Source organism: Armigeres subalbatus, chromosome 1 (genome assembly GCF_024139115.2).
Source record: "Armigeres subalbatus isolate Guangzhou_Male chromosome 1, GZ_Asu_2, whole genome shotgun sequence".
NCBI lineage: Eukaryota > Metazoa > Arthropoda > Insecta > Diptera > Culicidae > Armigeres > Armigeres subalbatus.
In genome coordinates, this window is record NC_085139.1 from 30,649,904 (window position 1) to 30,677,804 (window position 27,901).

Here is a 27,901-nt window from a genome sequence, read left to right on the forward strand (position 1 = left end):
TGAGGGCAACAAGCTTCCTTAACCCATCAACGCCCAGAGGTTAAGCAAAGCTCGTTGAAAGTTCGCAAAAGTTATCCTTTTTGACGCTGGGATACATGTGTTTTCAACAACATGCGATAGGAAAAATCAATCCTTATTCGTGGTGTTCGCAATCCAAGTGTCGTGCACAACGAGGCACCTGAAATGTTTTTGGAATTGAACAAAACAATAAACAACCTAAAAAAATGAAAAAAAAACTTATGGATCTTATGGATGTTAAGGCTTTCACATCTTCTACACACCAGACGAAACGCAAACTTCGTTTGCACCACACAGATACTTTCTTTGTATACGACCAAGGCATTATTATTATTATTATCTCATCCATGATAATACTTTGCTCTATTTGTTTTACATAAGGGAATCATTTAACACGCATTCTGATTCTAACAGATCTTAGTTGTGTGTTTACAGTTTTGCTAAAGACTTAGCGCACCCCGTTGGACAATACACAATAGATTTGGCTGCCGGTACTCACATGTCAGTTCTATTGGATTGTTATATCACCTTCAGATAGATCCCATAAATAGTGTAGCGTTTCCACAGCTCGGTTAGCACAAGAATAAAAGTAGTTCCATTATTTACATAAATATATTAAATCGCAGATTGGGGCTGATATACAAGAAGCTACCGGCAGCCCAGTGAATATAATACTAAACATTCTTTGTTCTGACGAGTATAATATGTTCGAGTGTAAAATCTAGTCTATAGGAATAAGCCAGCTTGATAGAAAACGAGGTGATGATTCATTCAGAGTAAAGTTAACTGATGTAAGCACGAAAAAAATAAAAATCATCACATTTCGACAACGCGGTAGTACTTGCCGCGATGTGTAACTTCTCTCAATATACAACAAAAATAAACGCTAAGCGTGAATCGTATTTATCGTATAAATATTACAAACTATATCAATGAAAAACAAATCGAATATAATTATACTATCCTTTTCGGGCAAGGGAAAATATTGCTCTACAAAACGAATCTCATCAATCATGTTTGATTTTTTTGTTCCGATTTTTCAATAAGTGTGATGTGCCTTAATAGGTTTTTGTTTCCTATATATCATTGTTCTGATCCTAACATATACTACATTGTTCGTTCCTAAATTGTTTGACTTAAGCGGTCCCGATCATGTAGATGTAAGAAGAGTAGAGTCTACTTACCACCGCTATTCGTTTCCTACTACCCGTTGGCCTTCTTCGGCCGCTTACAGTAACTTTTAAAGCTCCGGTTTTCGTCGCTTGCCATCTTCGTCCGCCGTTTGGGACTTTTCCGTTCGGATGGCTCTCCTTCGTCCGCTTCTTCAATGCTGTTGCGGTGGTACTCGAGCGCTTGCCACCGCTCGTTGGTGCCTCTGCTCTGCATTAGCAGAGCGAAAAAACTGCAGATCCGTGACTTGAACCCGGATCCGAGCGTCGACGCCAGCTGACGGTACGAGGGGTGATTCCTATAGTAGTAGTAGCTATGATTGCTGGTGCGATGAGCGTGATGATAACCAACGAGCACTTTCATTTCTACCGTTGACAATGGCGACTCTTCCTCCTCCGTGGATGAAAGGGAGCTGGTCCTGTGATGTTGGTGTTGTTGCTGCTACAATTCGAACAGCTCGTCCTGTTGCTTTTCCAGCTTCTGGAGGGAACTCTGCACCCGCTTGCCCTGGGTCATTACAATTAGCTGACTCGTATCGGAAGCCGCACTTCCCGAAGAGCTTTGTCTTTTGTGATGTGATGAACTAGCGCCACTGCCGCCACCGGCCCCCGACGCCGTGTGAAAGTGATACTGCTGATATGAAGAGATTGACGAAGATGATGATGCCGTCGAGTACGCCCTCGGCTTCGAATAGTAACCACTACTGTTCATGCTAGCACCGGAACTGAAAATGTTGTCATCGCTCTGGCTGGAGATGAACTCGCTGTTCCGCTGGGACTCGGCGATGCACTTCCTTGTCGTTGCAATTGAAGAATCAATTTTCCCTAGGAACTCTTCCATGTTTTTGCGACTTTCCTCCTCGGGGGAGATGGCGCCTTCCTCGCTGATACCCGGGTCCATCGGGGTGGAGCAGGCCGACGAACCGGACGGACAGCCGGCGATCGTCGCTGATCGAACCGACAACGAGCTGGGCCGAATGATGGCCGACGGGTCCTTTGGGTAGTAAGGGGAATCTTTGTCGACTGGGATCATCAGGAATGGCCGTAGGAAGATCGTATCCGTCGGTAGGAGACGGTTGATGCGACGGATCTGTTCCATCTGTGAAATAAAATGAACTAAATTATTGTTGGAATAGAATGATTTACTTCTTTACTGGCGCTCAAAATATGTATTAGGTGTTTTGAATTTGAAGAATACATATATTGTGATTTACAGTATTGGGGACCTAGAGCACCTTAGGACCAGTGAATCAAAAACTATTAATTTTCTGAAAGCCGGCATTTTTGCACTGTTAAAGGATAATCCACATTCAAAACGACTTCATGATTTCAAAGGCACATATCTCAAAAAGCAAGACGCAGACCATTGAGAACATTTTTTCTTCCTTGCTGACGTTACAGCAAGCATACAAATATGATTTACATCTGTTGATCACCTTATATTTGGGATTTATGCGCCTCACATGCAAGATGTGGGCTAGAGCAAGCATTGTGACAACCATTTTTAATTCGTGGTTGTCCTTAAACCAACCAACACCACCACTCCTCTCATTTGCTAGACATTCAACCATACACATCTGCGAACAGATGTAAGTGGCCCACTTATCCACCCTGATACCCTGATAGATATATTGCTGTGTATACAACTCTGATTCTTCCAATGGCTCTTTATGGATTTGTAGTGTGAAATTTAAAAGAGGCGGACCGGAAAGCTTTCGGTGTTTTCGTGCGAGAAGTGAAGTACAATACTCGGTTGGAAACTAGAAAATAGTGTGTGGTACAGACGCATGATAATGAGTTTTATTAAGTGTATAAAGAAGAAAATATTGTGAATTTTATGAAATACGACAGACTTCAGTGGGCTGGTCTCTTAGTGCGAATACCGAAAGATAGAACAGTGAAAACAATATTCAATAGTGAACCGGATTGAAGCCAGCGACTTTACGGAAGGCCACGAACACGCTGGCTATACGCTGTGGTATCGGACCTGGGGACTATAAACGTGTGGGGAAACTGAAGGAACATCGCCCAAGACTGACGGTTATGCACCTCTACAATACGCCAGGCATAGGTGTATCGACGCTGTAGCCGTCATCGGTGCAACACTTAAGCTCAGTAAGGTCGGATTGGAAGCCGATCAGAAAGGAGCTAGTGGCAAGCCAGTACCACCAGAGAGGTAGGGTACAGCCAAACGTCGGGAAAAGTTCAGGAAAACGGCTGACCCTAAGGAACGGCGGGAGCAAGTGTCTCCAACAAAAAAGGGTGCTGAAGTTTGCATGGAGGATCGCGTTTCATGGAGGGAGGTCGTGAACCCCAAAAAAGCGAAACGAGCGGAAAATGAAGTTGCAAAGAACATGGCTGAGAGGGAGAAAGGAGCGGTGACCAAGAATGGTAACACCCGTATGCGAAAGGACGAACCTTCCAATAGCCGTAGTGGGAGGGACAGAGGCGAGGCAATTATTGTCAAAGCCGAGGTCAAAAGCTGGGCCGATATACTGAGGGCCATAAGAAGCGATGAAAAACTCACTGGCATGGGTGAGGATGACAACTTTATTCGCAGAACGCAGAAGGGTGAGATGATTCTTGTCCTGAAGTGGAGTGCTGCGCATAAGAGTGCTGTGTATAAAAGGTTAACAAAACCGGTGCTGGGTAAAGGATTGCATGTTAAGGCCCTATGCCTATCAGAAGTAGTCCAGTGTCGGTGCCTGGATGAAATAACCGAAACCGGAGACATGGTATAGTAGGGTGGTTCAAAAAATTGATTCTGCTCCACAGTGCTTAATTTAAAGTCTATCATGTTCTGTGTGTCCTCTGAAAATTTGAGCTCATTTGGATTAAAACTGATTTAGCACAAGCCGTTTCAAGTTTGCATGCAAATTAGTATGGGGAAATTTATTTTTTCATTATAGGGGTAGTAGGGGCAATATGAACATACGGGGCAATATGAGCCACCCTCATTTTGAGCTTATTGACAAGTTTTAGCATGTAAAAGTTATAAGATCTTTAAGAGGATGCTACACATATGCATCAATGTGAAAACCGCATTAAAATTCAATTCAAACATGAAAATACACTTGAAAATGTAAATTTTCGCTGCATAGGCAAAATTATTATAAGATTTGAAGTTTATAAATAAGGTTTTGACACAAAACTGATTAAAATACAGGTCAAAAATACACCACAATCAAAAGATATATTAAAATAGAATATTGTACACACATGTTTGTATTGATATAAATCTGAGTTTATCATAAAACTTTTTTTTTCCAAAACCAGTCTCTATGGGGCAATATGGGCATACCTGCACAGAGCAAGATATCAGGCCTTAAAATACGAACAAGTTCAAATTTCAGTAGTCAAATACAAGAATATTATCATATATGTAAGATTCATTACGGAAAAATTACAACACCGCATTACTGCGATTGAAACAGAAAAAAATGACCATTGGCCAATTGAAATGTGGCTGTTCAAACGGTGAAGAGTGGCAAATCGGTTCAGTCCGCTGTTGTGCGGTTTTTTAATTTTATTTGGTATGGAATACTCACAACGGTTGTAGGAATATCATATTACAATACATTTTACGCCTAAATAAACGTTTTGGATGGGTGGCCCATACTGCCCCAAATGGTGGCTCATATTGCCCCGTATAGTCGGGAACACACATTGAAATCAATACATTTTCAAAAGTGCATTCCAACAATTTCCAAACGCATTTTTCGTCATTCATCGACGTTATATGAAAGGTAACATTGTCTAGTATAAGTCAACTACATTTGAACGATGTTTTTTTGAGCTTTTCAGCGCTTTTCGGAACGATTTCCTTAGGCGGCCCATATTGCCCCGATCACCCCTACTGTTAATAACGCTTCCCCATTAAGCGTAGGTTAAAAGAAAACCTACATACCTAGCTTTCACTCTGTGAAAACCGCATCTTAATTGATGCTGGGTCATTAGGCCGAAGGTCACTAGGCCGAAGGCCATTAGGCCGAACGGTCATTAGGCCGAATGGCCATTAGGCCGAATGAGAACTGGGGAGTTAGAAGTGAGTGGTGCCCAATGGGGAAGAAGTAGAAAGGAAGAAGGAAAATGGAGCTAGAAGTAAAAAGTAAGAAGGAAGAAGGAAAAAGGAAGAGTGAGGAGGAAGAAGGAAGAAGAAAGAAGGAAAAAGGAAGAAAGAAGAAGAAGAAAGAAGGAAAAAGGAAGAAGGAAGAAGAAGAAAGAAGGAAAAAAGAAAAAGGAAGAAGAAATAAGAAATAATTAGGCAGGAGGAAGAAAGAAGAAACAATAAAGAAGAAGGAATAATAAAGAAAGTAGAAGAAGAAGGAAGAAGGATAAAGGAAGAATGAAGAAAGAAGAAGGAAGCAGAAAGAAGGAAGAAGGATGAAGGAAGAAGGGTGACTGAAGTAAGAAGAAGGAAGAAGTAAGAAGGAAGCAGAAAGAAGGAAGAAGGATGAAGGAAGAAGGGTGACTGAAGTAAGAAGAAGGAAGAAGTAAGAAGGAAGCAGAAAGAAGGAAGAAAAAAGGAAAAAGGAAGAAGGCAGAAGGAAGAAGAAATAAGAAAGAATGAGTCAGGAGGAAGAAGGAAGAAAGAAGGAAGAAAACGCAAGAAAGAAAAAATAATAAAGAAAAAGGAATAATAAAGAAGGTAGAAGGAAGAGGGAAGAAGAATGAAGATAGAAGGAAGAAGGAAAAAAGAAGAAGGAAGAAGGAAGAAGAAAGAAGGAAAAAGGAAGAAGGAAGATGCAAGAAGGGAGAAGGAAGAAGGGGTAAGGTGAAAAAAAAACTTCTCACTTTGCACTTCTTGCTTCTTTTTGGTAATTCGGCCTAATGACCGCTCGGCCTAATGGCTATTCGGCCTAATGGCCATTCGGCCTAATGACCTTCGGCCAAATGGCCTTCGGCCTAATGGTCTGACACCATCTTAATTAATCGTTCCAATAATTAGTAATCGAATTTAATCTATACCGTGGTTTTCTGGAGCTGATTGCATAACTCCTCAACAGGCAACATTGCTGCTCGTGGCGCGAAAGATAGCACACACAAATTCATGCTACTATGTTGCATTCAAGGGCCTCATATGCCTGTCACTGGCGAACAAAGCTCGTGTACTCTGCATCGAAGCTTAGAACCGGTGTTAGGGCGCAATCGTTAATGTGAACATTTTTATATTCGGTTAGTTACTGCAAATAAATTCTTTTTCGAGTCCCTATGATCAAGCAGTTATCTCAAGCATACCACATCTTTATATTGCTGCATGATTGAGTGTTTAATTTTGATAAAATATCGAAAACAAAAGTGTGCATAAAAATTGCCTCGCCATAACAAAAAGGTGGTAGAGAATTAACACTGTTGTTTACAGTTTAGAACCAAATCCAGATGTCGCACATGTTGGGGTAGGGATTCAGTGCTCCGCCTTCTCCCCCTGGTTGCATTGCACATTTCAGTGATGCCCTGAAAGAAGTTTAACGATCATGACTAAAGATTCGCAACCTGTATTAAAATCGATTACTAATTATTGGGGCGATTAATCAACATGCGGTTTTCGTTGGGTGAAAGCTGTTGGGTATTCCTTTTAGCTATGTAGGTTTTCTTTTAACCTGCGCTTAATGGGGAAGCGTTCTTCTTCTTCTTCTTCTTATTGGCATTACATCCCCACACTGGGACAGAGCCGCCTCGCAGCTTAGTATTCATTAATCACTTCCACAGTTATTAACTGCGAGGTTTCTAAGCCAGGTTACCATTTTGCATTCGTATATCATGAGGCTAACACGATGATACTTTTATGCCCAGGGAAGTCGAGTCAATTTCCATTCCGAAAATTGCCTAGACCCACACCGGGAATCGAACCCAGCCACCATCAGCATGGTTTTGCTTTGTAGCCGCGCGGCTTACCGCACCGCTAAGTAGGGCCCCATTGAAGCGTTATTAACAGTATAATGAAAAAATAAATTTCCCCATAGTGATTTGCATGCAAACTTAAAATCGCTTGTGCTAAATCAGTTTTATTCCAAATGAGCTCAAATTTTCAGAGGACACTCAGAACATGTTTTTTTGAACCACCCTATTGGCACAAAACAGATTGTCATCATACACTCTAAATAATCATTATGTCATATTCACGTGAAAAATCACGTAACTGAACTGTCTTGAACAAACGACGATTGTTACGTGACGTTGGTAATGTTCACCTGAAATTCACGTAACTTTTACTAAAAATCTTGGTGAATATGTTTGTATGTATTCGTAAACAACTTAACTGAGATTGTGTTAGTGTGATTGCAGCTTCGGCATTTACGGAAAACCAGCATAGTAAACAATCTTCACGTCAGATTTACCTGAAAACAAACGTGGTTATCGTCCACCATTCTTTTCACGTGGAAGTGACTTAACAATCACGTAAGAATGAATGATACATAACCTAAACATAGTTGTGCTTCGCAGAGGTAAAGGATATTTTAGGTGCAACTAGGCGAGAATTTTCCGAACCTTCAGTTCCCTCCTTGGAAAAAATATCAACGGAAGTCGCATGAAATGTAGAAGATTCGTAGAAAAGTGATTTGGAAGAAGTTTAAGCTACATGAAGTCTAGAACTATAGTTTTTCGGTAGCGTTAGCATAAAAAAATTATTTCAGATTTCAACGTCCAAGGATGGACTACCTTTTGATTGGTTCAACATCGGAAATAGCAGCAATGTTTGTGAAAGAATCTAGTTTCAACATTGCTGTCCAAATCTGATAAATCTCATTCGACATTCGTTGATTTGTTCTCCAACAGTGTTTAGCGATAACTCCGAAGTGCAATTGCAGAATGACAGCATTCCTTGTCTAATATTAAAGACATCATTTTGCATCAAATGCATTTCAACGCATCAGCAACTCGAAGAGGTTTCCTATTTACGGCTGCTGGCAGTTACTAACTTATTTTGCATTCATTTAAAAAAAAAAATTGTATTATATTTCAAAGCATACCTGATATCATGTAGCTTTCACTAAAAGTTCACGTAACCAGTACGTAGCAATCACGTAAGGTTCACCTGATCAAACACGTAACTACTTTCAAACTTCACGTCATTAGTACTGGAAAATCCAGTCAGATTCACCTGATAAATCACGTAACTCACCGAAGCTAAGTTTTGTTCAGGTTACATGCCATTCAGGTCACTCTTACGTGAAAAGTGTGGTGGATGAGAACCACATTTGTTTTCAGGTAAACATGACGTGAAGATTTTTCAGAGTGTAGAACAAATTACAAATTTCAAAGTAGGCGCTTTGTGTATCAACAATCGACGAACGGCGCTCCCGTATTTCCAAGGCGAAAGAAAGAGAAAGCAAAGTATGCGATACTGCTCTGTCTAATGCGTGTTGTTCAGTAAAGCTTGACTTCCACCGCTAGGTTCGCTAGCGTTCCAAAATTATGGAAGGACCACATTCCACGGAAAAGATGCCTATATGTTATGTGCTATTGGTATAGTGGCTGCACAAGATGCACCCAGATCGAAGTAGGCTATGCCGGAGGTGTGGAGCTTATCTGCGCTCTTGGCGTAGCCAACAAACACCCGGCTACCAAACGGGGTCGGAGATGCAAGTAACTAAGTTGAATGTCAACCACTGCGAGGCAGCGCAAGCGTTGCTTCAACAGTCGGTATGTGAGAACAAGACTGATGTTGCGCTGCTATCGGTCCCGTATTGCATCCTAGCTGGGAATGGCAATTGAATTGCGGACAAGTCCAGAACAGTATCAATCTGTATCAATCTTGCCACGCCAGTGAGACTGAACGTGGTCCTGTTGAACGTTCAGAGGTCCGGGAGGTGAGTCATGTATCGATGTGACTTTCTATAGCGTGGGATGGAAGGCAGATCCTGAATGGAGGGAGTACGGTTTATGGCGCGCGCTGAAAATACACTTCAGTGAAAACACTTCAGTGCGCGCGCTCAACTGGCTCTGGCGTGCATATTTTGACAGTTTGCCATGACATTCAGAAAATTCAAATATCCGTCTATTGGTTGCACTTACTCAGTTAATCCATGGTCCATATACTTATACCACCAGTGCAGTGTGTCATTAGTATCAGACTATAAGATCGTTTAGATGGAGTAAAATCAAAGAGAAGATTCTTTGCACAGAGTATAGGACAACACTGCTCGCAGTTAATTACTGTGAAAGTGCTTAATGAACAATATGCTGCGAGGCGGCAATGTCCCAGTGGGGGATATAATGCTAATGAAGAAGATTTCAAATCTTCTGCGAAAGCTTTTCTCTTCTGGTTATTGTGTCTCAAGATAAAATAGCTTGGAATAGATTACGGGCCGATTATGATTTTTTTTCTTCTAACAAACCGCGGCCACAAAAATGAAAGCGAGGGCCGTACTGTTGGCAACCCTAATTAGTTGCACTCACTGAATAAATTTTATATATTTGTTTAAATGGGTAATAATCAGGGAATCAATTTTTCATCGATGCGCATACGAAACAAGCGACAAAAGAGAACCAACGACAAAGCTTTGTTTTTGTCAGAGACAATAATGACAAAGATCCGAAAAATTTTGTCCACGACAAAAAAGAAAACAATTTTGTTGCTAACTTTTCATTCCGTAATTTTGCATTCTCTCTAGAGCAAATGTCGGTTTTATGCTATCGTAGTTACTACTTTCATGGAAATATTCGAGAATCTAACGCTAATTACAAAAATAGCCTCGTATTCTCGGAAATATCAAAGCATGCAAGGCAAATGATTCTTGTCATATTGTATTCTGCTGAGACGTCTCAGGTTGCAAGGTGCGTTTGTCAGTAATAAGCTCTGTTGATGACAAAGGGTATATTTTAAGGCGTTGCTCGAATATTGATTCCCTGGTTATAATCAGAAAGCTGATTTTTGTTTCCCGACAGTAATCGAGGCATCGCTACTTAAAATAGGGTAAAATGTCCAAAAGTGGACCCCCTAGTAGGGGAACATCCCCAAATTACGTAACGCTTAGAGGGAAGAGGGGGGGGGTTGACCAAAGTGTGACAATCCATACAAAAAATTTCAGTGATTCATACAAAAAGTGTGACATAGGGGGGAGGGGGGAGGGGGGTTGAAAAGGGTCAATTTTTGCGTTACGTAATTAATGGATCTTCCCTAGCGGAATTTTGCGCTTCCTGTAATAAGGAGTAGAAATTTTCCACATATTTAGTCTGCTTGATATCTAATACCAAGTTCTGCATCTCCTCTTCACGATACATACATAAAACACTCAAATCTTCTTCTTCTTCTATGGCTCTACATTCCAACTGGAACCTGACATGCTTTTCAACTTAGTATTGTACGTGGATTTCCCTATAAGGCAATCCATAAGACAGCTGCGATCAGCTGACGATTTTTGTTTACTTGAATTTTTTGACATCTATAGACCGGACTGACACAACGATTCAAAGGAAAATGTAAAGCCCGGTTAACACCAGCAGTGAGTTACCTTCAACTGCATACACACTTTGTTTTGATATTGATTGTCAGTCCCATCGCTGAATGTCCTCATGGATAGCCTAATTGGACCCGACCGTTCGAAATAGTCGCTCCTTGAACGGCAGCCCGGTGGCATCCCTATCTCACACAATAGGTTTGTTTTGCAGCCAACATTGCGCGGCCGTATCCTACTGACAGTTCTGTATCCTAATGAGAATCAAATGTGATGCTTGTAAACAAAACACATACTATAATGAATTTTACACTGAGATGTTGGCTGCAAAAACATGGTGTCGTACCATCCGCCTGTTGAACGGTCGTTGAAATCGCCGTTTTCACCTTCACACCCGTCTTTGCTGTTTCCCTCGGACTTCTCTTTCTGTTTCCAATGTTTTGACATCTGTTTTGATAGACAAGGAGCAAAAAACAAGGTAATCTACCAAACATTTATTGAGTTTGGCAAACCTTGCAGGAAAAGGGAACGTTTAAAATAGGCAAGTGAACCGACCTTTGAATCCATTGGTCAAGTAAATCCACAATATTCTATTATTTATTTATTAATCGAAAGCTTTTCTATGCCCGCCATTGCACTATGGGAATTTAGATGAATACTAAATAAATAAATGAAAACATAATTTCCATTGATAAATTGTAATAACAATTGTATTCATTAACTAAATCAAATTCACAAGCAATTCTATTCATTTTCATCAAAAGCAAAATCATCATCCAGTTGTTCAACATCGTCCATTAGTTCGTCTAGTGCATTGCCTTCAGCGTTTAAATTTTCAGAGCTGTCAAGATCTTCGAATAATAAAAGTGATTTTACAAAATCTGAATATTCAAGTGATACGTTCTTTCGTATTCTATTACCTAGATTTACTAAACTTATTAAAGGATCAGATTAACTCATAGCTCGAATAAATACGTTATGTAGATTATCAACTCGTGTCATTTTTTAGTAGTTTATGTTGCCACTCTGCTGCTTCTTCAGCTAACAATAACATGCCAAGAGGAGCCGGCGAATGGATTATTATGCTTCCAGCGTGAGAGAGTACTTTTTGCACTGTTGCTGGGATTTTATATCAATCATACAAATTAGTATACCGCCGATATGTTTCTTTACAATGGATCTTGGCAATTGATTACTATTAAAATATTACGAAATCTAACAATAAGTTCTTCGTCGATGTCCAAAACTTTGGAAAGTAATTCTTTGGAAAGGAATTGAAAATGCTTTTCGACACACGTTTCCTGTTGTGCTGGCCTGCTCCGTCTGCGCTGGGTTGATCAACTCGTACTTTGAATGCTTCGTATATTTTTTTCAGTAACGAGTTTTTTCAATCAAGATATCTGGATATTTGGACTACGATGCTCCATATTATCATAAACAATGCTTTTCAGATTTCATTTTTATTAAATAACTATTGCACAATATATTGTCGCACTTATCTTTTTCGCGGCGGTCTTACGCTCGCAAGTTCGACTGCGAAGGTAAACGTCAAGATAGCCACCGTGTTAAAAGATAGGGAGAATTTTCCCGCTGAATATATAAACTTTGGGAATATATAAACAAAGTTTTCATGAAAACATTAAAAACATTTTTGGCCAGTTGGATAGATACAGTTCTTATAGACCAGCGGTTCTCAACCTTTATCTTGAGAGGTACCCCTTCGAACTTTTGCATGATTTGAGGTACCCCCTCTCGAAAATAGGCTTCCAATCCTCTTGAAAACATAATTCCGAGCCCTTTGAAGGGAAGCTCCTTTAAGCTTTTGATTCCCTTTAGAGTAGGCTTCCGCGCCTCTTTATTAGAGGCTTTTGAACCTCTTGAAGGTGGTTTTCGAGCCACTTAAAAGGAAGCTTCCGTTGCATCTTGAAAGAACGTTTCTGAGCCTTTTGATAGTACGCTTCCAAGAGTATTGAAAGAAGTATTCTGAGCTTCTTGAAGCGATGCTTCCGAGCCTCTTGAAAGGAGGCTTCAGATCCTCTTGGAAAGAGGCTTCGGGGCTTCTTGAAATGAGGCTTTTGAGCCTCTTGAAAAGAGGCTTTTGAGCCTCTAGAAAGGCTCTTGAAAAAAGACTTCCGAGCCTCTTGAAAGGAGCCACCCGAGCCTCTTGAGAAGAGGCTTACGAGCCTCTTGAAAGAAGGCATCCTAACCTCTTGAAAGAAGGCTTCCGAACCACTTGAAAGTAGACTTCCGAGCCTCTTGAAAGCAGGCTTACGAGCCTCTTGAAAGATGGCAACCTAACCACTTGCAAGAAGGCTTCCGAGCATCTTGAAAGGAGGTTTTTGAGTATATAGGAAAGGAGGCTTTTGAGCCTCTAGAAAAGAAGGCTTTTGAGCTTTTTGAAATGAGGCTTCCGAGCCTCTTGAAAGAAGGCTTCCGACCCTCTTGGAAGGAGGCTTCTGAGCCTCATGAAAGGATCCTTCCAAGCCTCTTGGAAAGAGGCTTCGGGCCTCTTGAGAGGAGGCTTCGGGCCTCTTGAGAGGAGGCTTTTGAGCCTCTTGAAAGAGGCTTTCGAGCCTCTTGAAAGGAGGCTTCCGAGCCTCTTGAGAGGAGGCTTCCGAGCCTCTTGAGAGGAGGCTTCCGAGCCTCGTGAGAGGAGGCTTCCGAGCCTCTTGAGAGGAGGCTTCCGAGCCTCTTGAGAGGAGGCTTCCGAGCCTCTTGAGAGGAGGCTTCCAAGCCTCTTGAGAGGAGGCTTCCGAGCCTCTTGAGAGGAGGCTTCCAAGCCTCTTGAGAGGAGGCTTCCGAGCCTCTTGAGAGGAGGCTTCCAAGCCTCTTGAGAGGAGGCTTCCGAGCCTCTTGAGAGGAGGCTTCCGAGCCTCTTGAGAGGAGGCTTCCGAGCCTCTTGAGAGGAGGCTTCCGAGCCTCTTAAGAGAAGGCTTCCGAGCCTCTTGAGAGGAGGCTTCCGAGCCTCTTGAGAGAAGGCTTCCGGGCCTCTTGAGAGGAGGCTTCCGAGGCTCTTAAGAGGAGGCTTCCGAGCCTCTTGAGAGGAGGCTCCCGAGCCTCTTGAGAGGAGGCTCCCGAGCCTCTTGAGAGGAGGCTCCCGAGCCTCTTGAGAGGAAGCTCCCGACCCTCTAGAGAGGAGGCTTCCGAGCCTCTTGAGAGGAGGCTTCCGAGCCTCTTGAGAGGAGGCTTCCGAGCCTCTTGAGAGGAGGCTTCCGAGCCTCTTGAGAGGAGGCTTCCGGGCCGCTTGGAAGGAGGCTTCCAGGCCTCTTGAGAGGAGGCTTGAGCCTCTTGAGAGGAGGCTTCCAGGCCTCTTGAGAGGAGGCTTCCGAGCCTCTTGAGAGGAGGCAGCCGGGCCTCTTGAGAGGAGGCTTCCGAGCCTCTTGAGAGGAGGCTCCGAGCCTCTTGAGAGGAGGCTTCCGAGCCTCTTGAGAGGAGGCTTCCGAGCCTCTTGAGAGGAGGCTTCCGAGCCTCTTGAGAGGAGGCTTCCGAGCCTCTTGAGAGGAGGCTTCCGAGCCTCTTGAGAGGAGGCTTCCGAGCCTCTTGAGAGGAGGCTTCCGAGCCTCTTGAGAGGAGGCTTCCGAGCCTCTTGAGAGGAGGCTTCCGAGCCTCTTGAGAGGAGGCTTCCGAGCCTCTTGAGAGGAGGCTTCCGAGCCTCTTGAAAGGAGGCTTCCGAGCCTCTTGAGAGGAGGCTTCCGAGCCTCTTGAGAGGAGGCTTCCGAGCCTCTTGAGAGGAGGCTTCCGAGCCTCTTGAGAGGAGGCTTCCGAGCCTCTTGAGAGGAGGCTTCCGGGCCTCTTGAGAGGAGGCTTCCGAGCCTCTTGAGAGGAGGCTTCCGAGCCTCTTGAGAGGAGGCTTCCGAGCCTCTTGAGAGGAGGCTTCCGAGCCTCTTGAGAGGAGGCTTCCGAGCCTCTTGAGAGGAGGCTTCCGAGCCTCTTGAGAGGAGGCTTCCGAGCCTCTTGAAAGGAGGCTTCCGAACCTCTTGAAAGGAGGCTTCCGAGCCTCTTGAAAGAAGGCAGCCTAACCACTTGAAAGGAGGCTTCCGAGCCTCTTAAAAGGAAGCCTTCGAGCTGCTTGGAAGAATGCTTCCGAGAGGCGTAAAAGGATGCTTCTAATCCTCTTGCAACGAAGCAAACAAGTTTTAGTGAAAAAAAATCATTTTGTTCATTCGACGTTTTGTTCGTTTGATCTTTTGTTCTGCAGCCCTTCATACACTGACAAAAATCCAATCATATTCATTATGTGTGGCATCATACATTTTACTATAGCATTTCCCACATTACCCTCATTAACTAACAACCTTTAAGTGGATTCGCCTATAGCGGATGATTGTTAACAGACGCATAAATTTTTTTTGTAATTTTTTTTAGATTTTTGCCTTTAAAAAATTGTGGATTTCTGTTAGTGTACATTGTGCTGGTTGTGAAAGGCAGGATTCAATTGGGATTTATTGATCGCATTACATATTATGTACAATATAAATTTTTGAAATTAAAAATTCACAATTTTCAAAACTTTATCAATGAATTTTGATTGAAATTGTAATATGTCCGCCATAACGCATTTTTGTCCGAGGTACCCCTTAGGGCTAGCGAAGGTACCCCCAGGGGTACATGTACCCCAGGTTGAGAACCGCTGTTATAGACGAATCCAAGTAAAAATAAGAAGAAGACACACGACGGTGTTAACTTTGACAGATCCTACAGTACAGCATAGGGAGATAATTTTAAAATGCTTATAATAAATTCTAGACAAATTGTAATTAAAATCTGATTAATGTAGGGTACGGAAAAAGTTCTGAATTACATATTCGGAAGCTTATCTCAATTTTTTGAATATTTTCCAAAAATGTATCTATCATACAGTTCGGAACTTTTTCCGTATCATACTTCAATCAGATTTTAATTACATTTTGTCTAGAATTTATTAAAAGCATTTTAAAATGATCTTCCTATGCTGTGCTGTAGGATCTGTCAAAGTTAACGCCGTCGTGTGTCTTCTTCTTATTTTTACTTGGATTCGTCTATATGGGATGATAATTTTCGATCTGTTTTTACCCATTTTTAACAATAATAATAATTAAGTGCGTAACATTTTTAAGATTTAATTTCACATTTAATAGTTCCACCTTTCAAGCTGTGTTTAATTTGTATGATTTTATTGGCTTGTGCTCGCAGAATCGATAATCGTATCGATAATCTAATTAACAAAAAAATCAATTTTTTCAATCTTGTGCCAAAATGACGCTCATCCGCAGCTATCCGCAGCTGGATTCTCGTCCCGCAGATAGTATAGACTATAGACACTATAGGTTCCATAGACGACCGCAGGCACGGTCGGGTCGTTTCGATTAAGTGTGTTTTTTCACTTTTTCACAGTGTACCACGCGAATTTGACGTCACATGCTCCGTTGTTTGGATTGCAATCGTGATGTCATGCTCGTTTGGCTACACTCGTCTTCGCCTCAGCTCGTCTATGGAACCTATAGTGTCTATAGTATAGACCCCAAACTGAACTGTGGTGGTGGTCTCTTGAGACTGCTCGGCCCTGCTTGTTAGGTATAGTCCAAATTTAGCAAAAAAACATTTTTTTCAATAATTGCCCATTTTGCCTTTCTCGTACAACAATCATTTCACTCCGAAAACGCAGTTTTTATAGAAGCCTCTGAGACCCATAGTGTTATATACCAATCGACTCAGCTCGACGAACTGAGCACATGTTTGTCTGTCCGTGTGTATGTATGTGTGTATGTGTGTGTGTGTGCACAAAATCTAAAGAAAACATTAGACAACTTTTCGTATAGTAATTCTTAACCGATTTTTTCGCAACAAGTTTTATTCGACAGAGGACAAAGCCTTGTTGATCACTATTGAATTTGATAACGGTCATTGCGTTTAAAAGTTATGAAGAAAATGGTACACCGAACCATTTAGGCCCCATATAAGGTCGGTGTCTTAACTAATTGCGAGAAAGGCATCACCAACGCTAGGTGGATTAATCTGGGTTTTTACTAATTTTTATTAACCGTGAAACGTCAACAACGTACCCTTTTTAAAGTTTAGACAATTATCTTTCCAACGGTGTATTAATTTGCAAAATTGGACAGTTATTCGCTGAGAAAATTGCATTTGTTTGAAATGCATTTTGACGTAAACTACGTCTTAGGGGAAGACTCGGATACAGGGTGACAAATGAAAATTTCCAAATCCGAGACCGTCACGAAATCATGTAAGATTTTGAACGTTAACAGCGCATTCATCTTTCGATGGATTTTTGAGATTTATATATCAATCGACTCGGAAACTCTCCACCAATTTTCCAGTTATATTGAAACATTTGATTATCAACGTTAAAGTAGGGTATTGGACCATTTTGGCAGCACCTCTTTTTCCCGTTCGCAACGTGAGTCTCATTCGGCCGTCGTTCAGTGTAGTTGGTTTTTGGGCTCTTCTTTTTGTGCGGTGCTTCGCACCAGTTTGCCACAATAAGTACACAGATAGAAAAATCCACTGACATTTACGCTAAAAATCATGCACATAAATGGAACGCCATTATTAGCGTAATTCCATACGGGATATAGCCTAAATGTATACAATATTCGACGTGAATCGTCAATATTGCAAACAAGTTGTAAACAATCTTGTTGGCAAGAGGACCATTTCAGCGTTGAATAGCGTAAATTTTCGCATGTCAAGTTTTACGCGCTGTTTATTTTTCATTATTTTTTTCTGTGTAGGGCCAGAGCAGTGAGCGCAGTCGGCGATATATATACAACCGCATGTTAGTGCAAGGATAGGATGATCGATTGTTAGCAACGGCAATGCAATGTCATAATGCGATAATCGCAATGCAGATGAACAAACATGTTCGATTCAAAGATTACTTAGGAAAATGGTAAGCCATTTTATGATAAACTGAAAATTGTTAATTATATTTTTAACATTAAATATGCGCCAAAATCAAAAGAATTCAATTTTAATTCAGGAAGTTTGTATGCACTTCAGATACTCTGTGGGTACAATCATGCGGGACTTATTGTATACACAGATAGAAAAATCCACTGAAATTTACGCTAAAAATCATGCACATGAATGGAACACCATTATTAGCGTAATTCCACACGAGATATAGCCTAAATGTATACAATATTTGTCGTGAATCGTCCGTATTGCATACAAGTTGAAAGCAATCTTGTTAGGAAGAGGACCATTTCAGCGTTGAAAAGCGTAAATTTCCGCATGTCAAGTTGTACGCGCTGTTTATGTTTCATTATTTTTTTCTGTGTACGGCTATAGCTTCGGAATGCATACTTTATTGAAACGGGCTATAGGTTACAATAGAACTATTACTTTTTAGCTCCCGGATCTAAAATTCTTGCAATTATATTAATAATATGGTTGCACGAATATGTTATCCATAATGCCACTGCCAGATAGTGGAAGTTAGATTGTAATAAAATAGCACAAACACCCTATTCCCGTTCCAAATTGTTGATTCAGTGTTATCTGTTTAGATGTAGACTAAATAAATGAAATGAATGACCCTATTCCCGTCCGCAGGGTTTACTACTCTGGCGCATCTCAACCGAATGGCTTGGTTTTTGGTACCGTTCTGACTCAAATCCCGAACATGACTCATATTCCGAACACTGGCGTTTTAGCGCCCTAAAACTAAAACTGTCATTGGTTTTCCGCACTGAGGATCAAGATAACAAACGAATTCAAACTCCTGTGGAGAAAATTACACGAATAAAGTTAAAATGGGCATTTAAAAGCTAAAGTTCGGAACATGAGTCATGTTCGGATTTTGAGTCAAAACAGTACATGGCTAGTATTAAATTTATCAAATTTTGTTGATTTCTAGTTGGCGCAACCGGGTTTTATCGACTCGCGCTTCTTTGTCGGACTCAACAATACGACTATCCCTTCTCTGCCAACTATTCCTCGTCACTCCAAATAACAGAAGGCGGAGATTCTGCCAAAGGTCCAAGGCTCGTATTCTTCCACCAGTGATGACTCGATGCTCTGACTACCATTGAACAGAGGCACCTGTTTGTCCGTAGCCAGAGCAGAGATTCTTTGCAAGGTCCAAGGCCGATGCGTATCGTCTCGCATCTGTCGTAAAATCGCTTAATCGTGGTACACGCAATCACCAGTATACACCCCCAGCAACAAACATATTGCACATCGATCAAAGTTACTTATATATGCCCGAATTCTCTCACAATATGGTTATTGCAACAAGATTGGCTCAACGTGTGCTGCTTGGGATATCATAACCATGTAACGCTAGTGAGTTATTTTTATTTCAGAATAGTATTATTTAATAATCATACTCCACTATTTCTACCTATATATTACTACAAATAAACTAGAATAGTGGTCGAAAATTTGGAATGAAACTGACACCTCCATTCAGTAGAAACCTGTTCACATTAAACGTTGTTCCTGTTAAATCCCGCGTTGTTTCTCTATCAATAAAACTTTGATTTATCAAGTTAATATTTGCCCTGCTGTTTTTATCAAACTTATGTTCCCATAGCTTCCTCTTTTCATCGCCTACTTTATTTTAGATCAAAGCGGAATACAGTTAGTAGCAGCCAGCGCCGTAGCGTGCGATTGGCTAGGTTGGCCCCCGCCAAGGGCGCCAGTCTCTACGGGGCGCTGAAATCGATAATAACGCTATGAGAAATTGGAGAATTTCATTAGTTAATGCACCGATAAATAATAAATCGACCTACAAAGTTCAAAATTTGCGGGACAGATATCTCGGTTAGATTTTAACAAACAAAAAACAATCTGTTCTTTCACATCAACTCGTCTCATGGATTGGTCTAGGCTCTGACAACTATCATCCTTTACATTTCCTAAAATAATGATCATCCATCCGAAGGTGACTCCAACCAGAGTCTATTATATAGAGTTGCGCAAAGAGGATCTTCTTACACTTATTCTGAACGAGCTTCTTGTTATTCTGTTTGCACCTTTAATTTTTGCTCAACCCTTAAGTGACTTCACGGGAGCGTTCACTGCTAAAGCTTTCTAATTCGATAACCAAGTCACCCACAGAGTGCAAACACGTGAGTTTCTTGTTGCTACTTTATTGGGGGGTGTATTGAAGTTTTTTCAAGCTGTTTCTAGAACAAATCTAATACATTTCAATTCATGCGTTTTAATTCGCCATAAGCATAACAATCATTAGGCGAAAACAATACTTCCGCCTTACCAACAATCATTTGTTTACTTTGCTCGATAGGTAGACGGTTTGACAGTTCAATAGGTAGATTTGGCTTCACTCTTTGCGTAGCTCTATATATAATAGACTCTGACTCCAACCATCGACTTTGGTGTTGGATTTTGTTGAACCAGAAGTTTTCTCAATCCAAACGGGCCTGATGTCGATTTCAGCCACAGCAAACAGCCACCAAACAACATATTCCAGAGATGATCCGACTAGGTCTGATAAAGACTTCGATTATCGGTAAACATACTTTAGAGTTAGATTTCATTATCTGCACTATGTAGAATGGTGTATTCAATGCACTGACAGACCCACTTCAGAGTTGGTTTTTTAAGTCCAATGAATTTTTCTTGATCAGAATGGGTCCAATAGCGACTCCGACTATCAATCTATCTTAGCTTGATTGACTGTACACTTCTTAGTTGCTAGTCGTGGTTGACCGAGAAACAACAAATATGCACAGCTCACCAATTGAATAGCCTTCTTAGGATTAGAAAACTATTTTTACTTTACAAGCTTTGGAGTTTCATTAATTCAAGACTAATTACGATGCCGGCCACGTCTTCACAGTTTGATTAAGGATTAAGAGAGGAAATTTAGTTCGACACCCACTGCTACAAGAGATCGAGGAATCCTCTGCATCTCCGTGAACACCACGGGAAAGGGATAACTGGTTAAGAAGTCGCCTTGGTAAGCGACGAAATAATTATTTTCCTCACCCGCACAAAGCAGAACTAAGCATCTCGATCATTGAGCAATTATTCTACGCGAAAACACAAGAAAACGAGCAATCAAAACACGATCGATTGCGAAGTGATTGATTTACTTTCCGACCGCACAGAGCAAAACATCAGGATTTCGCGAAAGTTCTGTATCCAATACGAAAGATCGCGCCCTGATTGATTTACTTTTTGTCCGCACTGATCGATTAGCTTTCTGACAGCACAAAATAACCTAATCACCCGGATTTCGCGAAAGATCTGCGTCCGATTCGATACATGTTTGATTGTGCACTGATTGATTTACTTTCGGACCGCACAAAACAGAACTAATCACGATTCCGGCTATCAACACGCCAAAATAAGATTTTTCTTAATTCGACTATGAGTCTGATAACGGATCTGGACTTTGAACATCTAACTCCTCACATTTATTGATCTGAGTTGGATAGATTCGAATTGGTTTCTTAGCGATTCAGACCAGAGCATTTGGGCCGAATATTGACAAACGTCGCATGGCTATTCAAAACATAGAATAACTTACTCAGTTTTCTTCTTCACATATTCATTCATTTGATTGGTACTGAGATTGGTCACTACGTTTAAAGAAAATATAATCAGCCTCAGTGTTGTCCTACACTGCCGTCATACGTATATTTGTCCCATGTTTGCTGGGATTCCCTATATACATGGGACAGTTATGCGTATAACGGCAGTACACTCAGGGCAACAAATTCTGCTCTTTGATTTTACTCCATCTAAACGATTTTATAGTCTCAACTAAGTAAGTTCAACTAATAGAAGGATATTTGAATTTTCTAAATGTCATGGCAAACTGTCAAAAAAATGCACTCCAGAGCCACAGGAGCACGCGCGCTGAAAATACACCGGAGTGTTTTCACTGGAGTGTATTTTCAGCGCGCGCTTCTGTGGCTCTGGAGTGCATTTTTTTGACAGTTTGCCATGACATTTAGAAAATCCAAATATCCTTTTCTTAGTTGAACTTACTTAGTTGAGACTGTAAAATCGTTTAGATGGAGTAAAATCAAAGAGCAGAATTTTTTGCCTTGAGTGTAGGACAACACTGATCAGCCTTGACTATGTCTTGACTATGACTTTTGGCACTAAAATTGTCCCTCAGTTTAACGTCGGGGTCAGATATTTGTGAGTGATTGTTGAAATCATAATTAAAATGTTCAGTTTTACAGTAATTTATTAGCTTATGAAATCTAACTTACTCACTGACTGATATTTGATCGGAAATTGTCAATGTTCAGCCGTTTATGAATATATACGAAGTGAGGGTGTCTAAAAAGGCTCATGGGCTTCACCAAAAACATTCGATTATTCAAAGTTTTGATTCAGAGTATAGATCGATGCATTTCAGATTTGACTTTCAGATTTGTAAAATAAAAATAAAATGCTAGAAATTTTCTAAATATTTAGCAAGCATGTTTGAACAATCAAGCCTTTTAACCCGTTTCGGTCTGACCTAGAAATCAAAATTGAAATAACCCGTGTAGGCTCATTTTTCGTCCGATTGCCATGAAATTTTCAGGGAAGAAGCGTCATCATGTCTATTTTTTGGTGCATGACTTGATTTGACCATGGTGCCAATCCGGCCGGATTTATTAAGGGGGGGTCCTGGGTCAGATGCAGTCAAAAACGGGTCATTTTTATAAAACCATTGATAAATGAACGAAAGTGACCAGAATGCTGATGCAAACGTGGTAAATCATCATTGATCAGCATCAGAAGTTAGTTTTGATACATTTGAATCACCAGGAGATGGTTCCGGATGTTCCGGGAACCTGGTTCCCTGGTGTATCCCTGGGGTGGTGGACACTTTTCAAGTGAACACAACCCAGTCTTGCGACATATCAAACTTCAAGGTTTTGGAGGAGAATCCTAATAGATGAGTTTTTGGGAGGTTTTGGACACATTGGCCACATCCGGAAGTGTTCCCGGGATCCTGGTTTCCTCAAGGAAGTGGACAAATTTCGATTAGCACCGAAACCCATCTTGCGACATATCAAACTCCATGATTTTGAAAGACAAGCTCAATAGATGAGTTTTTGAGAGGTTTTGGACACATTGGCCACGTTCGGAAGTGTTCCCGGGAGCCTGGTTCCCTCAGGGAAGTGGACAAATTTTGATTAGCACCGAAACCCATCTTGCTACATATCAAACTCCTTGATTTTGAAAGACACGCACAACACATGATTTTTTGAGAAGTTTTGGGCACATTGGCCTCGTCCGTAAGTGTTCCCTAGAGCCTGGTTCCCTCAGGGAAGCGGACAAATTTCGATTAGCACCGAAACCCATCTTGCGACATATCAAACTCCATGATTTTGGAAGACAATTTCAATAGATGAGTTCTTGAGAGGTTTTGGACACATTGGCCACATCCGGAATTATTCCCGGGAATTTGGTTCCCCCAAGAAAGTGGACAAATCTTGCCTAGCACCAAAACCCATCTTGCGATACATCAAACTCCATGATTTTGAAAAACAAGCACAATACATGATTTTTTGAGAGATTTCGGACACGTTGATTACGTCCGAAAGTGTTCCCGGGAGCCTGGTTCCCTCAGGGAAGCGGACAAGTTTTGATTAGCACCGAAACCCTTTTTGCGACATATCAAACATATCAAACTCCATGATTTTGAAAGACAAGCTCAATAGATGAGTTTTTGAGAGGTTTTGGACACATTTACTACATCCAGAAGTGTTCCCGGGAGCCTGATTCCCTCAGGGGACCGGACAAATTTCGATTAGCACCGAAACCCATTTTGGGGCATGTCCAACTCCATGATTTTGAAAGACAAGCACAATACATGAATTTTTGAGAGATTTTGGACACACTGGCCACGTCCGGGAGTATTTCTCGTAGCGTGGTTCTCTCAGCGAAGCGGTCAAATTTCTATCGGCTCCAAAACCCATCTTACGACATACAAAACTTCATTATTTTGCTTGACTTTCAAAATCATGGAGTTTGTTACGTCACAAGATGAGTTTCGGTACTAATCTAAATTTGTTTACTTCCTTGAGGAAACCAGGTTCCCAAGAACACTTCCGGTCGTGGCCAATGTGCCAAAATCTCAAAAAAAATCATGTATTCAATTTGTCTTTCAAAATCATGAAGTTTTATATGTCGCAAGATGGGTTTCGGTGCTAATCGAAATTTGTCCGCTTCCCTGCGGGAACCAGGCTCCCGGGAACACTTACGGACGAGGCCAATGTGTCCAAAACCTTTCAAAAAATCATGTGTTGTGCGTGTCTTTCAAAATCATGGAGTTTGATATGTCGCAAGATGGGTTTCGGTGCTAATCGAAATTTGTCCACTTCTCTGAGGGAACCAGGTTCCAGGGAAAACTTCCGGACATGTCCAATGTGTACAAAACCTCTCAAAAACTCATCTATTGAGCTTGTCTTTCAAAATCATGGATTTTGATATGTCGCAAGATGGGTTTCGGTGCTAATCGAAATTCGTCCACTTCCGTGAGAGAACCAGGATCCCGGGAACACTTCCGGATGTGACCAATGTGTCCAAAACCTCCCAAAAACTCATCTATTGAGCTTGTCTTTCAAAATCATGGAGTTTGAAATGTCGCAAGATAGGTTTCGGTGCTAATCGAAATTTGTCCGCTTGCTTGAGGGAACCAGGCTCTCGGGAACATTTCCGAACGTGACCACTCTGCAAAACTCATCTATTGAGCTTGTCTCAAAATCATGGAGTTTGAAATGTCGCAAGATGTGCTAATCGAAATTTGTCCACTTGAGGGAACTAGGATCCCGGGAACACTTCCGGATGTGGCCAATGTGTCCAAAACCTCTCAAAAACTCATCTATTGAGCTTGTCTTTCAAAATCATGGAGTTTGATATGTCGCAAGATGGGTTTCGGTACTAATCGAAATTTGTCCACTTCCGTGAGGGAACCAGGATCCCGGGAACACTTCCGGATGTGGCCAATGTGTCCAAAACCTCCCAAAAACTCATCTATTGAGCTTGTCTTCCAAAATCATGAAGTTTGATATGTCGCAAGATGGGTTTCGGTGCTAATCGAAATTTGTCCGCTTCCCTGAGGGAACCAGGCTCCCGGGAACACTTCCGAACGTGGCCACTGTGTCCAAAACCTCTCAAAACCTCATCTATTGAGCTTGTCTTTCAAAATCATGGAGTTTGATATGTCGCAAGATGGGTTTCGGTGCTAATCGAAATTTGTCCTTTTCCTTGAGGGAACCAGGATCCCGGGAAAACTTCCGGATGTGGCCAATGTGTCCAAAACCTCCCAAAAACTCATCTATTGAGCTTGTCTTTCAAAATCATGGAGTTTGAAATGTCGCAAGATGGGTTTTGGTGCTAATCGAAATTTGTCCGCTTGCTTGAGGGAACCAGGCTCTCGGGAACATTTCCGAACGTGGCCACTCTGTCCAAAACCTCTCAGAAACTCATCTATTGAGCTTGTCTTCCAAAATCATGAAGTTTGATATGTCGCAAGATGGGTTTCGGTGCTAATCGAAATTCGTCCACTTCCGTGAGGGAACCAGGATCCCGGGAACACTTCCGGATGTGGCCAATGTGTCCAAAACCTCTCAGAAACTCATCTATTGAGCTTGTCTTTCAAAATCATGGAGTTTGAAATTTCGCAAGATGGGTTTCGGTGCTAATCGAAATTTGTCCACTTCCTTGAGGGAACCAGGATCCCGGGAAAACTTCCGGATGTGGCCAATGTGTCCAAAACCTCTCAAGAACTCATCTATTGAGCTTGTCTTCCAAAATCATGAAGTTTGATATGTCGCAAGATGGGTTTCGGTGCTAATCGAAATTTGTCCGCTTCCTTGAGGGAACCAGGATCCCGGGAACACTTACGGACGAGGCCAATGTGTCCAAAACCTCTCAAAAAATCATGTGTTGTGCGTTTCTTTCAAAATCATGGAGTTTGATATGTCGCAAGATGGGTTTTGATGCTAATCGAAATTTGTCCACTTCCCTGAGGGAACCAGGCTCCCGGGAACACTTCCGAACGTGGCCACTGTGTCCAAAACCTCTCAAAACCTCATCTATTGAGCTTGTCTTTCAAAATCATGGAGTTTGATATGTCGCAAGATGGGTTTCGGTGCTAATCGAAATTTGTACACTTCCTTGAGGGAACCAGGATCCCGGGAACACTTCCGGATGTGGCCAATGTGTCCAAAACCTCCCAAAAACTCATCTATTAGGATTCTCTTCCAAAACCATGAAGTTTGATATGTCGCAAGACTGGGTTGTGTTCACTTGAAAAGTGTCCACCACCCCAGGGATACCCCAGGGAACCAGCTTCCCGGAACATCCGGAACAAAGTCCTGGTGATTCAAATGTATCAAAACTAACTTATAATGCTGGTCAATGATGATTGACCACGTTTGCATCAGCATTCTGGTCACTTTCGTTCATTTATCAATGGTTTTAAAAAAATGACCCGTTTTTGACTGCATCTGACCCAGGACCCCCCCTTAATAAATCCGGCCGGATCGGCACCATGGTCAAATCAAGTCATGTACCAAAAAATAGACATGATGACGCTTCTTCCCTGAAAATTTCATGGCAATCGGACGAAAAATGAGCCTACACGGGTTATTTCAATTTTGATTTCTAGGTCAGACCGAAACGGGTTAATCATTCTTCTGTTGAAGGTAAGGTTCAAACTGTTCTCTAAATAAAACATACTACACATATTTTATTTTTGTAAGTGAGGGGCGCCCAATAAAGGTTTCGCCAAGGGCGCTGAGCGTCCACGCTACGGCTCTGGTAGCAGCAGGTACGGCCAATAACGTCGCAACACCCCCGGTTGCAGTTGCTGACACTGATCGCCAACCTTCTTATGTGCAATACAAAGTTTTGGAATCTAAAATTATACAATTAACAAAACTGTATCAATCAGTTTTATTGGAATTGTAATATATCCGCCATTACGCATTTTGATCCGAGGTACTCCCTGGGGCCGAAAAAAGGTACCCCAGGTTGAGAACCACTGTTCTATATCAATCGACTCAATCGACTGTTCTATATCAATCGACTTTTTTATAGCTAGCAATACATTCAAATGACTGCAAATAGATATAAATTAAAAGAAATAGTAAAATCTTTTTTCCGCAAGTGCAAATTTGACTTCTCTTATGTGTTTTTCTCATTTTAATAATGCGCCAGAAAGGCACCGCCAACGCTAGGTGGATTAATCTGTTTTTCTTTTATTTTTTTTTTATTTTGATTAATGAAATGTTGTATCCTGCTTACAAGACGAGTTAGTGTGTAACCCGATTTGTCGAATCAAATACGAGACGCCGAAGACGAGTACATATAGTTTTAAGGTAGAAATGCGTATCTGTATCATCCAACTAAAAGTCATTTTTTTTTAAAGATGAAACACTGAATTTGATTCATCAAACGCAAAACCCTCCAGACCAATTTTCTGACTACTACTATTTTCGTGAGTATTCGTATCGGGTGAACCGTGTTGACAAATTATGAATCCATTTTTCCGATGAAGAAAATCAAAAAGCAAGGAGAAGAAAAATTCTTGGAACCATTATAAGCAATGTGTGGAATTTTATTGAAACCATCACATCCATGACCACAAGTTTGAAAGCAAAAATAAGAACCTTGAAGGAGCGTAGCTGGCAACATAATATTTGAAACTTTTGCAAACAGCAACAACCTGTGCAAGATCAATGACCGAGCGGATAATGATGTTCAAGTAAATACATTGCGAAATAATACTCACACTGCACCCATACTTCAGCGCGATCCCCTGCAGCGTGTCCGTCCTGTCCACATCGTGCCGTATCAGCGCCTCCGTTGTGAGCGCCGGCGATCGACTTCCGCCGACACCACTCCCACTGCCACCGCCACCCCCGCCAGAGATACTGCCATACTTCTTCAATGCACGGGCCGAGTCCCGTATCGATTGTTTCTCGCCGAATATCGTTTCGTCCTCCATGGTACCGTCCGAGACTAGCTTTACGAACTGTCGAGACGAGCGCAGCGCACCAGGACCAGCATCGGATGACCACGAATAGCAACGGGAAGCAGAATCATTAGCTATTTCCTTAAGCTCCGTTTTGAAGGGGTTATTCTAATGGTTGTGGTTAATGGATAGTGTTCGAATCGCGTTTAGTTAAAGTGAAGAAAAAATCACTGAATAGACACTTAAAGCGAATTGGCTGCTGCTGGCTGGTGATGGATAGATAAGAATGTGCCCAGATTAGAGTTGATTAATTTTTCTTCGTCGTTGGGTGAAAACACTATCACTCCCACGAAAATATGGAGCTCCCCTAATTTGGTAAACAAAGCACTTTACACATGCACAATTTTGCAAAAACT

The 27,901-nt window shown here is 41.6% G+C and overlaps 1 protein-coding gene across 3 annotated transcripts in view; it reads right to left on the reverse strand.

Moving 5' to 3' along the window:
* Positions 1–319: 319 nt before the first annotated feature.
* Positions 320–27,901, reverse strand: part of LOC134223530 (lysM and putative peptidoglycan-binding domain-containing protein 1) — a 39,809-nt gene continuing 12,227 nt past the window's right edge. For 2 of the 3 annotated variants that reach the window (XM_062702700.1, XM_062702718.1), the window contains exons 2-3: positions 27,303–27,545; positions 320–2,286 (exon numbers count right to left, since the gene is read on the reverse strand). In XM_062702700.1, the coding sequence (XP_062558684.1) occupies positions 1,630–2,286; positions 27,303–27,545 (900 nt within the window). In that variant the 3' untranslated portion in view covers positions 320–1,629. Of the gene's footprint in view, positions 2,287–27,302; positions 27,752–27,901 lie in introns of all 3 variants that reach the window. The other variant, XM_062702709.1, reaches the window with a different exon arrangement.